This window comes from Mirounga leonina, unplaced genomic scaffold (genome assembly GCF_011800145.1).
Source record: "Mirounga leonina isolate KUSES-001 unplaced genomic scaffold, KU_Mleo_1.0 Mir_53, whole genome shotgun sequence".
NCBI lineage: Eukaryota > Metazoa > Chordata > Mammalia > Carnivora > Phocidae > Mirounga > Mirounga leonina.
The window spans coordinates 82,286,291-82,298,423 of record NW_023270807.1 but is presented as its reverse complement, the minus strand read 5'-3'; the positions used below and the strand labels follow the sequence as shown (position 1 = coordinate 82,298,423).

The window sequence follows — 12,133 nt, the reverse complement described above, 5'->3', positions numbered from 1 at the left end:
GCATTTATAAAATTAAAATATTTCTTATAAGTATCTTAAAATATAAAAGAAATATTTATTTATAAAATAATTATAAACACTTAAGAAAAAATGTCTACATATAAAAAAATCCCCATAACTTAACACTTCTTTTGTATAAGAAAAAAACACTATTATTTAATCCTCCAGAAGAATATTAAAATTTCCTGGATATAGAAACTGAACTGAATATCATGTATAGCAATGGGAAGTACATTTCTCTGTGGGACAAGAAAAATGCAAATGAACATTATAAGGCTAGAGTAACTCTGTAACTGAAGGATTGGCACTTTTGCTATTACCTGGGACCCTGGGAGGTTTAAATTCCATTGATGTGACAGAGAAAAAAAATGAGTTTTCTTATAAATTTATTTAAATGTATATAAAGTATTAATCACCAACAGAATAAGAACTTATAGGCACTGTTGTTGATGGGAGGAATGACAACTCTCTTTAAAATAATAGTTCAGAAAATAATCCCATTATTTTATCTCATAGACTTTAATGTGTTATTGCAATATTGCAATTTTTTGTGATTAACATCAAATGTGGTGTTTGTATTTCAAGTTTACTTCTGGATAATTAAGAAAATTGATGATTTAAAATTCAAGGACTGTTATATTACTGTTTATATTTGGAGCATCTATATATTATCTAGTTAAATATGTCAATGTTAATAATCTAACTTGAAAACAATATTAAGATGAATTTGATTACATTAGAAGTCCACTTCAATTATCATTAAAATATGTCATTATTTTGAAAAAGTGCATATGCATATAACCAATAACTGAACATGATAATGTATATATATATTATATGTTACATTTAATCTTTCCCTCCCTTCAACCTTGAAATTTATTTTTATTCTAAACGTGATACATTTTTATTAAAGATGATTGAAATACATTGAAAAAATGATTTAAAAACCTATATTAGCAAACATACCCAGTTTTTACCTTTTCTGGCACATTTTAAAAGCCAGCCTGAACACATGGAGACTCAGCAATATGCTACTAAAAAATGAATTGAATAAGAAATCAAAGAGGAAAAAAAATATACATGGAGACACATAAAACTGAAAACACATGGTACCAAATCCTTGGAATGCAGCAAAAACAGTTCTAAGAAGGAAGTTTATAACAATACAGGCTTACCTCAGGAAACAAGAAAAATCTCAAATAAACAACCTAACTTTATACTGAAAAGAACTAAAAAAGGGAGAATAGAGTGAAGATGGTGGAAGAGTAGGGGACCTGCATTTCATCTGGTCCCTCGAATTCACATAGATATCTATCAAATCATTCTGAACTCCTGTGAATTCAACCCGAGAGCTAAGAAAAGAATTGCTGCAATTCTACAAATAGAAACACGTCCACTTTTTGCAAGCGGCATGAAATCCTAGGGAACAAAAGCCACATAGAGCAACCCAAAGCAGCTTACACTGAGCTTGGCCCCCTGGCAAGGGGTGGTGCAACTCAGCCCAGGCAAAGACACCTGAGAATCAGTGCAACGGGCCCCTCCCCCAGAAGACCAGCAGGAACACTGGGTGATACCAAATCTATGGATCACACAGAACTGAAAAACTCTTGTGCTAGGAGAAAATAGTATATAGAATTTGAGGTCTTTTTCTCATGAGTCTTTAGTCTTTCAGTTTAAAATTTTCTTTTTCTTTTTTCTTGTTTTTCCTTTTCAACTAGTTGCTTATTTTATCAACTGTTTTTAAGTCTTTTTTAATTTTCATTTTTACATTTTCATTTTATAGATATATTCTTCATTTCTGGCTTCCTTTCACTGTATTCAATTTTATTTTTGTATATATACGTTTTTCTTTCCTTACAATTTTGGGATTTAGTGTCTTCTAACAAAGAGACCAAAAAATACCCAGGACCAAGAGGATCACCCTGTTTTATCCACCTGTGAGCTTATATTCTTTTTTCCTCCCTTTTATTTCCTTTTCTTTTTTGGTTTCTGACCTCTTCAGATTTGTTTAGTGTGTATTTTGCTGGGGTTGTGGTTGATATTTTTGATTTTGTTCTCTCGTTCATCTATTCTTCTCTGGATAAAATGGTGAGAAAGAGAAGTTCACAACAAAAGAAAAAACCAGAGGTAATACTCTGCTGTAGATTGAATCGATATGGATATAAGTAAAATGTCAGACCTAGAATTCAGAATAATGATTATAAAGTTACTCTGGGTTTGAAGAAAGCATAAAAGACAATAGAGAACCTCTTAGTGCAGAAATAAAATCTAATCAGGCTGAAATAAAAAATGCTTTAACTGAGATGCAGTCTAAAATGGATGCTCGAACAGCTAGAGTAAATGAGGCAGAAGAGAGAGTCAGTGACATAGAAGACAAAATGATGGAAAGGAAGGAAGCTGAGGAAAAGAAAAAAAAAACAACTAATGGGCCATTAAAGGAGGCTTCAAGAAATCAGCGATACTGTAAAGCAAAACAATATTAGAATTTTTGGGGTCCCAGAGGAAGAAGAGAGAGAGGGACAGAATGTATATTTGAGTAAATCATAGCTGAGAACTTCCCTGATTTGGGGAAGGAAACAGGGATTCAAGTCCAGGAGGTAGAGAGAACCCCTGGCAAAATCAATATATAATTGATATATATTAGTGACATATAATAGTGAAGCTGGTAAATTTCAGAGATAAAGAGAAAATCCTGAAAGCAGCTCGAGACAAGAGGTCCTTAATGTACAAGAGTAGGAACATTAGACTGGTGGGAGACCTATCCACAGAGACCTAGCAGGCCAGAAAGGGCTGTCATGATATTTTCAGCATACTAAATGAGAAAAACATGCAGCCAAGAATATTTTATCCAGCAAGATTGTCATTCAAAATAGAAGGAGAGATAAAGAACTTCCAAGACAAACAAACTAAAAGAATTTGTGATCAGTAAACCAGCCCTGGAGAAATATTAAATGGGATCCTGTAAGCAAAGAGAGCGCCCAAAAGTAACACAGACAGGAAAGAAACAGAGACAATATACAGAAATAGGGACTTTACAGGTAATACAATGGCACTAAATTCATAACTTTCAATAGTTATTTGAATGTAAATGGACTAAATGTTCCAATCAAAAGACACAGGGTATCAGATTGGATAAAAAGCAAGACCCATCCATATGCTGTCTATAGAGACTCATTTTAGACCCAAAGACACCTCCAGATTGAAAGTGGTGGCGGGATGGGGTGGAGAACAATTTATCATGCTAATAGACATCAAAAGAAAGCTAGGTTAGAAATCCTTATATCAGACGAATTAGATTTTAAACCAAAGACTGTAGTAAGGGATGAAGAGGGACACTATATAATTAAAGGATTGATCCAACAAGAAGATCTAACAATTGTAAATATTTATTCTCCTAACTTGGGAGCAGCCAATTATATAAACCAATTAATAACAAAATTAAAGAAACACACTGATAATAATATAATAATAGGAGGGGACTTTAACACCCCACTCACAGCAATGGACAGATCATCTAAGCAGAAGATCAACAAGGAAACAAGGGCTTTGAATGACACACTGGACCAGATGGACTTCACAGATATATTCAGAACATTCCATCCTAAAGCAACAGACTACACATTCTTCTTAAGTGCACATGGAACATTCTCCAGAATAGATCACATACTGGAGCACAAATCAGGTCTCAACTGGTACAAAAAGAATGGGATCATTCCCTGAATATTTTCAGACCACAATGCTTTGAAACTGGAACTCAATAACAAGAGGAAATTTGGAAGGAATTCAAATATTTGGAGGCTAAAGAGCATCCTACTAAAAAATGCATGGGGCAACCAGGAAATTAAAGAATTAAAAAAACTCATGGAAACAAGTGAAAATGAAAACACAACTGTTCAAAACCTTTGGGATGCAGCAAAGGCAGTCCTAAGATGGAAGTACATAGCAACACAAGCCATTCTCGAGAAATTAGAAAAGTCTCAAATACACAAACTAACCTTATACCTAAAGAAGCTGGAGAAAGAACAGCAAATAAAGCCTAAACCAAGCAGGAGAAGAGAATTAATAAAGATTAGAGCAGAAATCAATGAAATAGAAACTGAAAGAACAGTAGAACAGATCAATGAAACTAGAAGCTGGTTCTTTGAAATAATTAATGAGATCAATAAAACCCTAGCCAGACTTATCAAAAAGAAAAGAGAAAGGACCCAAATCAATAAAATTGTGAATTAAAGAGGAGAGATCATGACCAACACCAAGAAATACAATTTTAAGAACATATTATGAGCAATTATATGCCAACAAATTAGGCAAGCTGGAAGAAATGGGTGCATTCCCAGAAACTTATAGACTACCAAAACTGAAACAGGAAGAAATAGAAAACCTAAGCAGACCCATACCAGAAAGGAAATTGAAGCAGTAATCAAAAATCTCCCAACAAGCAAGAGTTCAGGGCCAGATGGCTTCCCAGGGGAATTTTACAAAACATTTAAAGACCTAATACCTATTCTTTGGAAGCTGTTTCAAAAAATAGAAATGGAAGGAAAACTTACAAATTTGTTCTATGAGGCCAGCATTACCTTGATCCCAAAACTAGACAAAGATCCCACCAGAAAGGAGAATGACAGACCAATATCCCTGATGAACATGGATGCAAAAATTCTCACCAAGATACTAGCCAATAGAATCCAACAGTGCATTAAAAGGATTATTCACCATGACCAAGTGGGATTTACTCCTGGACTGCTAGGGTGGTTCAATATTCACAAATCAATCAACATGATACATCACATTAATAAAAGAAAGGACAGGACCATATGATCTTCTCAATAAATGCAGAAAAAGCATTTGACACAATACATTGTCCTTTCTTGATTAAAACTCTTCACAGTGTAGCGATAGAGGGAACATACCTCGATATCATAAAGGCCATATATGAAAAGCCCACAGCGAATATCATTCTCAATGGGGAAAAACGGAGAGCTTTTCACCTAAGGTCAGGAACACAACAGGGATGCCCACTCTCACCACTGTTGTTCAACATAGTGCTAGAAGTCCTAGCCTCAGCAATCAGACAACAAAAAGAAATAAAAGGCATGCAAACTGGCAAGGAAGAAGTCAAACCCTCACTCTTCATAGATGACACAATACTTCATGTGGAAAACCCAAAAGACTCCACCCCAAAATTTCTAGAACTCATACAGGAATTCAGCAACATGGCAGGATATAAAATCAATGCACAGAAATCAGTTGCATTTCTATACACTAACAATTAGACAGAAGAAAGAGATATTAAGGAATCGATCCCATTTACAACTGCACCCAAAACCAAAAGATACCAAACCAAAGAGGTAAAAGACCTATACTCTAAAAACTATAGAACACTCATGAAAGAAAATGAGGAAGACACAAAGAAATGGAAAAACATTCCATGTTCATGTATTGGAAGAAAAAATATTGTTAAAATGTCTATGCTACCGAGAGCAATCTATACATTCGATGCAATCCCTATCAAAATACCTTCAACTTTTTTCACAGAGCTGGCACAAATAATCCTAAGAAATGGGCAGAAGACATGAATAGACATTTCTCCAAAGAAGACATACAAATGGCCAACAGACATATGAAAAAATGCTCCATCTCACTTGGGGGAATACAAATCAAAATCACAATGAGTTACCACCTCATATCTGTCAGAATGGCTAAAATTAACAAGTCAGGAAACAACAAATGTTGGTGGGATGTGGAGAAAGGGGAACCCTCTTAAACTGTTGGTGGGAATATAAGCTTGTACAGCCACTCTGGAAAATGGTATGGAGGTTCCTCAAGAAGTTAAAAATAGAGGTACCCTACAACTCAGCAATTGCTCTACTATGTATTTACCCCAAAGACACAAATGTAGTGATCCGAAGGGGCACCTGCACCTCAATGTTCATAGCAGCAATGTCCACACTAGCCAAACTGTGGAAAGAGCTGAGATGTCCATTGACAGCTGAATGGATAAAGAAGATGTGGTGTATATGTATACAATGGAATATTACTCAATTATCAGAAAGGTTGAATACTTACCATTTACATCAACGTGGATAGAACTGGAGGGTATTATGATGAGCGAAGTAACTCAATCAGAGAAAGAAAATTATCATACAGTTTCACTCATATGTGGAATATAAGAAACAGTGCAGAGGATCATAGGGGAAAGGAGGGAAAAAAAGTCATCAGAGAGGGAGAAAAATCATGAAAGACTCTTAACTATAGGAAATAAACTGAGGGTTGCTGGAGGGGAGGTGGGTGGGAGGATGGGGTAATTGGGTGATGGGCATTAAGGAGGGCACGTGAGGTAATGAGCACTGGGTGTTATATGCAGCTGATAAACTACTGAACTTCTACATCTGAAACTAATGATGTACTCTAAACTGGCTAATTAAATTTAAATTAAAAATAAAGAAAAATGTACATAGAGTAATAAAGCAAATGTTACAAAAGATAAAAAAAGAACTAAAAAAAGAAAAAAACAAGCCCAAAGCTAGTAGAAAAAGGAAATAATAAAGATTAGAACAGAAATAAATGAAGTAGAGGCTAAAAACCAACAAACAAAAAACCATAGAAATGATGAAATCAGGAGCTGCTTCTTCGAAAAGATAAACAAAACTGATAAACCTTTAGCCAGATTCATCAAGGAAAAAAAAAAAGAGGACTCAAATAAATAAAATCAGAAATGAAGGAGAAATAACAACCGGCTCTAGAGAAATACAAAGATATATAAGAGATTATGAAAAAGTATATGTCAACAAATCAGACAACCTAGAAGAAATGGATAAATTCCTAGAAACATTTAACTTTCCAAAACTAAATCAGGAAGAAATAGAAAATCTGAATAAACCAATTACTAGTAATGAAATTAAATCAGAAAAAAAAAAAAAAAAAAACCTCCCAAAAAACCAAATGTCCAGGACCATACGTCTTCACAGGTGAATTCTACCAAACATTTAAAGAAGAGTTAATGCCTATTCTCCTCAAACTATTGCAAAAAAAAAAATAGAAGAGGAAGGAAAACTTCCAGATTTATTCTATGAGGTCAGCATTACCCTGATACCAAAGCAGACAAAGATACTACAAAGAAAAGAGAAAAACAGGCCAATATCTCTGATGAACATAGATGTAAAAATCCTCAACAAAATATTAGCAAACTAAAATAAATAATACATTAAAAAGATTATTCACCAGAATCAAGTGGGATTTATTCCAGGTATCTAAGAGTGGTTTAATATTCACAAATCAATCAGTATAATACATCACATTGCAAAGTAAAGGAAAAAAATATATAATCATTTCCATTAGATGCAGGAAAAGCATTTGACAAAATACAATATCTGTTCATAATAAAAATTCTCAAAAAAGTTTGTTTAGAGAGAATATGCCTCAACATAATAAAAGTCATATGAAAAACCCACAGGTACTCATACCCAATGGTGAAAAACTGAGAGCTTTTTCCCTAATATCAGGAACAGACAAGGATGTCCATGCTCACCACTTTCATTCAACATAGTACTGGAGGTCCTAGCCATGGCAATCAGACAAGAAGAAAACAAAAGGCAATCATTGGTAAGAAGGAAGTAAAACTGTCACTCTTTGCAGATGGCATGATACTATATACATAGAAAACCCTAGGGGCGCCTGGGTGGCTCAGTCTGTTAAGTGTCTTCCTTCGGCTCAGGTCATGATCCCAGGGTCCTGGGATCGAGCCCCATATCGGGCTCCCTGCTCAGTGGGGAGCCTGCTTCTTTCTCTCCCTCTGCCTGCTGCTCTGCCTACACGTGGTCTCTCTCTGTCAAATAAATAAATAAAATCTTAAAAAAAAAAAAGAAAAAGAAAACCCTAAAGACTCCACCAAAAAACTGTTAGAACTGATAAATGAACTCAGTAAAGCTGCAGGGTACAAAATTAATATATAGAAATCTGTTGCATTTCTATGCACTAATAATGAAGTGGAAGAAAGAGAAATTAAGAGAACCATCTCATTTACAGTTGCACCAAAAATAGTAAAATACTTGGGAATAAACTTAAGGAGGTGAAAGACCTGTACTCTAAAAACTATAAAACATCGATGAAAGAAATTTAAGATGACACAAAGAAACACCTCATGGATTGGAAGAATTAATACTGTTAAAATGTCTGTACTACCCAAAACAATCTACAGATTTGATGCAATCCCTATCAAAATACCAATAGCATTTTTCAGAGAAATAGAACAAATGATATTAAAATTTTCACTGAACCACAAAAAACTCCAAATAGCCCAAGCAATCTTGAGAAGGAAGAACAAAAAGGTATCACAGTCTCAGTATTCAAGATATACCACAAAGCTATAGTAATCAAGACAGTATTGTCTGGCACAAAAATAGACACATCGATCAATGGAACAGAAAAAAGAGCCCTAAAGAAAACTTATATGGCTTATATGGTGAATTAATCAACAACAAAGGAGACAAGACTATACAGTGGGGAAAAGACAGTATCTTCAACAAATGGTGTTGGTAAAACTGGACAGCTACATGCAAAAGAGTAAAACTGGATCATTTTCTTAGACTATACACAAAAATAAACTAAAAATGGATTAAAGACCTACGTGTGAGACCTCAAACCATAAAAATCCTTGAGGAAAACATAGGCAGCACTTGTCTGACATTGACCTTAGCAACATTTTATAAGACACGTCTTCTCAGGCAAGGGAAACAAGAGCAAAAATAAACTGTTGGGATTACACCAAAATAAAAAGCTTTTGCACAGCAAAGGAAACCACCAACAAAACTAAAAGCCTACTGAATGAATGGGAGAAGACATTTGCAAGTGATATATCTGACAAGGAGCTAATACCCAAAATATACAAAAAACTTCTACAACTCAACACCAAAAAACCCAAATAATTTAATTAAAAATGGACAGAGGACCTGAATAGACATTTTTCCAATGAAGACCTGCAGATGGCCAACAGACACATGAAAAGATGCTCAACCTCACTGATCATCAGGGAAATGCAAATCAAAACCATGATGCGAAATCTATCACCTTACACCTGTCAGAATGGCTAGAATCATGAAGACAAGAAATAACAAGTGTTGGCAAGGATGTGGAGATAAAGGAATTGTTCACTGTTGGTGGGAATGTAAATTGGTGTAACTGCTGTGGAAAACAGTATGGAGCTTCCTCAAAAAAAATTAAAAGTAGAGATACCATACAATCCAGTAATTCCACTACTGGGTATTTAGCCAAAGAAAATGCAAATACTAATTCAAAAAGATATATGCACCTCTATGTTTATTGCATTATTTACAACTGCCAAGATACGGAAGCGAGCCAAATGTCCACTGATAGATGAATGTGTAAAGAAGGTGTGGTATATATACACAGTGGAATACTACTCAGCCATAAAGAAGAATGAAATCTTGCCACTTGTGACAACACGGATGGACCTAGAGGGTATTGTGCTAAGTGAAATATGTCAGACAAAGACAAATACCATATGATTTCACTTATAAGTGGAATCTAAAAAACAAAACAAACAAGTGAAAAACCAAAGTCTTATATACAGAGAATAAACTAATAATTGCCAGAAAGGAGGTGGTGGGGGGATATGTAAAATGTGAAATAGGTTAAGAGGCTCAAATTTCTGGTTATAAAATAAAACAGTCATGAGAATGAAAAGTGCAGCATTGGGAATATAGTCGTTTGTGACAGATGGTGACTACACTATGGTGACCACTGAGAAATGTACAGAATTGTTGAATCACTATGCTGTACACCTGAAACTAATATAACTTTGTATGTTAATTATACTTCAAATACATATATACATACATCCATGCTATCCAGCCTTAGCTTTTGAGGTAACTCTTATAAAACTGGAGCACAAACAAAAATTCGAATTAAAATGTTATTAAGATTTACACACACATAAGATGTGAAAACCAGAAATACTGGCATGCATAAAATAGGTTAAGTATTGAAATAAAAGCTACTCAAATATTTTATATTTCTTTTTTTTTTTAAAAAAAGAATTAAGACCACTAATGTAAATTCTCTCAAGGCAAAGAAGAACATAACAGTCCCTCTTAAGTTTATAAATAACTTAAGTTTAGATTAGAATTTATATAATCAAATTATATTTAACTACTGATATTCAGTGTACTTTCTATATGGCACTACTGAATCCAGCAGCAGTTCCAAAAAAAGAAAAGAAAAGAAAAAGCAAACTGCTTTCCATTTACTGCACCTGTGAGTAAAAATACTTGAGTTCACGGTCACTGCTTTGAGGATCTGCAGTTCAAGAGAAAGTTATGAAGCACTATGCCCGGGGATTTCCCTACAAGCTAGGAAAGAAAAGTCAGTTGTAATTCAAGGCCTAAAGTGCCTGTCCAGCCGATTACAAATTCTTTTTTTTTTTTAATTTTTTAAATTATTTTATTTGTTTTTTTAAAGATTTTATTTATTCATTTGAGAGAGAGAGAGAGTGAGCACGAGAGGGGAGAGCGGGAGAGGGAGAAGCAGACTCCCTGCCGAGCAGGGAGCCCGATGCGGGACTCGATCCCGGGACTCCAGGATCATGACCTGAGCTGAAGGCAGTCGCCCAACCAACTGAGCCACCCAGGCGCCCCTACAAATTCTTTAATCTGTCACGAAGCCTATGCCAACTCCATGTAAAACTGCAAATTCGGAGATGGACAAAATAAAATATGCCTCCAGGAGCTTGGTTGTAGGTCTTCTGCGCCCTGACTAAAGCATGCTGAGGATTTTCTCAGCTGTTCTCAGCTCAGCCGGATAGAGACAAAAACCGCATAAGGCAAACAGCATAAGGGAGATAGGTAGTGTCAGGAAGAATGCCGAGTAGCGTTAGCTATCACAGGAAAAGGAAAACAGAAAAGTCAGTCGTTCTCATTGGAGAGGAGACAGAAGAGGAACCGAGGCCCCCAGAATGAATGGGGAAGTTAGTGTACGTACACACACACTCCATGCCCTCGCGTGCATGCCAGGGCTTGCAGCCGTCACACTTCTGCCCTGTGGCTCCGGGTCGGCACGTGCAGAGCCCTGTGATGGGGTCACAGGGGACAGGCAGCGAGCCACGGGGGTCACACTTACATTCTTGGCAGGAACCTCCAGGGCTGCTGGGGCTGCCAGTATAGCCAGGGCCACACCTGGATTTAAATAGTGAAAAAGCAGAAGAGATGAATAATAAGTCATGTCTCTTAATTGTTGCATGTGTGTTGAACAACGCATTTTGTTGGATGGAACAAAACTGATAACAAGAGTCAATAGATCAGGAGCCAGTACACTTTTCCTGTAAAGAACCAGCCAGTACCTATTTTAGGCTTTTCTAGACTAAGATGCAGAATCAAAATCATTCAGTGAGAGAGAAATATATTTGCAAACATTTTTTTGGTTGATGGAACTCAAAACATCATCATCGTCATCATCATCAGCAAGTACAAGTTATTTCGTAATAATAATCTATTAATGTAAAATCAATCTACTACTGAGAAGAAGGAAGTTCTTGTTAAGGTATCAAATTTACTTAACTAGGACTCAAATAGTGCTTTCTATCATCACACTGATTGTAAACATTTGCCTGTAAGAACCATTCTTAGCTTACAGTACCATACAGAATCAGGGAATGGGCCAAATCTTGTGGGCCAGTTTGCCCACCACTGCTCTAGATCGTAAATATTGTTTTGAGGTCTTCTTTTTTAAAATTAGAAATAAATAAAATTATATATTGACACCTGGGCTTTCCTAGACTCATGCATTTTAAAGATCAAAATGACCAAATAATTCAACCCACTATGTTTACTAATGAGCAAAAAGAAGTAAGTTAAGTGGCAATAAACTACTATTTTCTATTTAATTTTACTGGTCTTTCTATCACATCTTCCTCAAGATGGATTTTCCATTATATATCCAAGGAGGTGGGTTAATGTTAGGCAAATAAAATATATAACATTAATTTGAGATATTAGAAAGAAAATCCAACTGAATGAACCCCAAATGAAATCAATTCATTGACTTCTACTCACTCACACATCCATTCACCTAAGTATATACCACTGTGGATTATGTTATTGGAAGTCTGGTAAAAACAAGA

At 35.4% G+C, this 12,133-nt stretch overlaps 1 protein-coding gene across 1 annotated transcript in view; it reads right to left on the bottom strand.

Annotated features, from left to right (window-relative positions):
* Positions 1–12,133, bottom strand: part of LAMA2 (laminin subunit alpha 2) — a 617,443-nt gene that overhangs the window by 158,829 nt on the left and 446,481 nt on the right. The window contains exon 32 of the mRNA XM_034990595.1: positions 10,996–11,189. Within this exon, the coding sequence (XP_034846486.1) occupies positions 10,996–11,189 (194 nt within the window). The remainder of the gene's footprint in view (positions 1–10,995; positions 11,190–12,133) is intronic.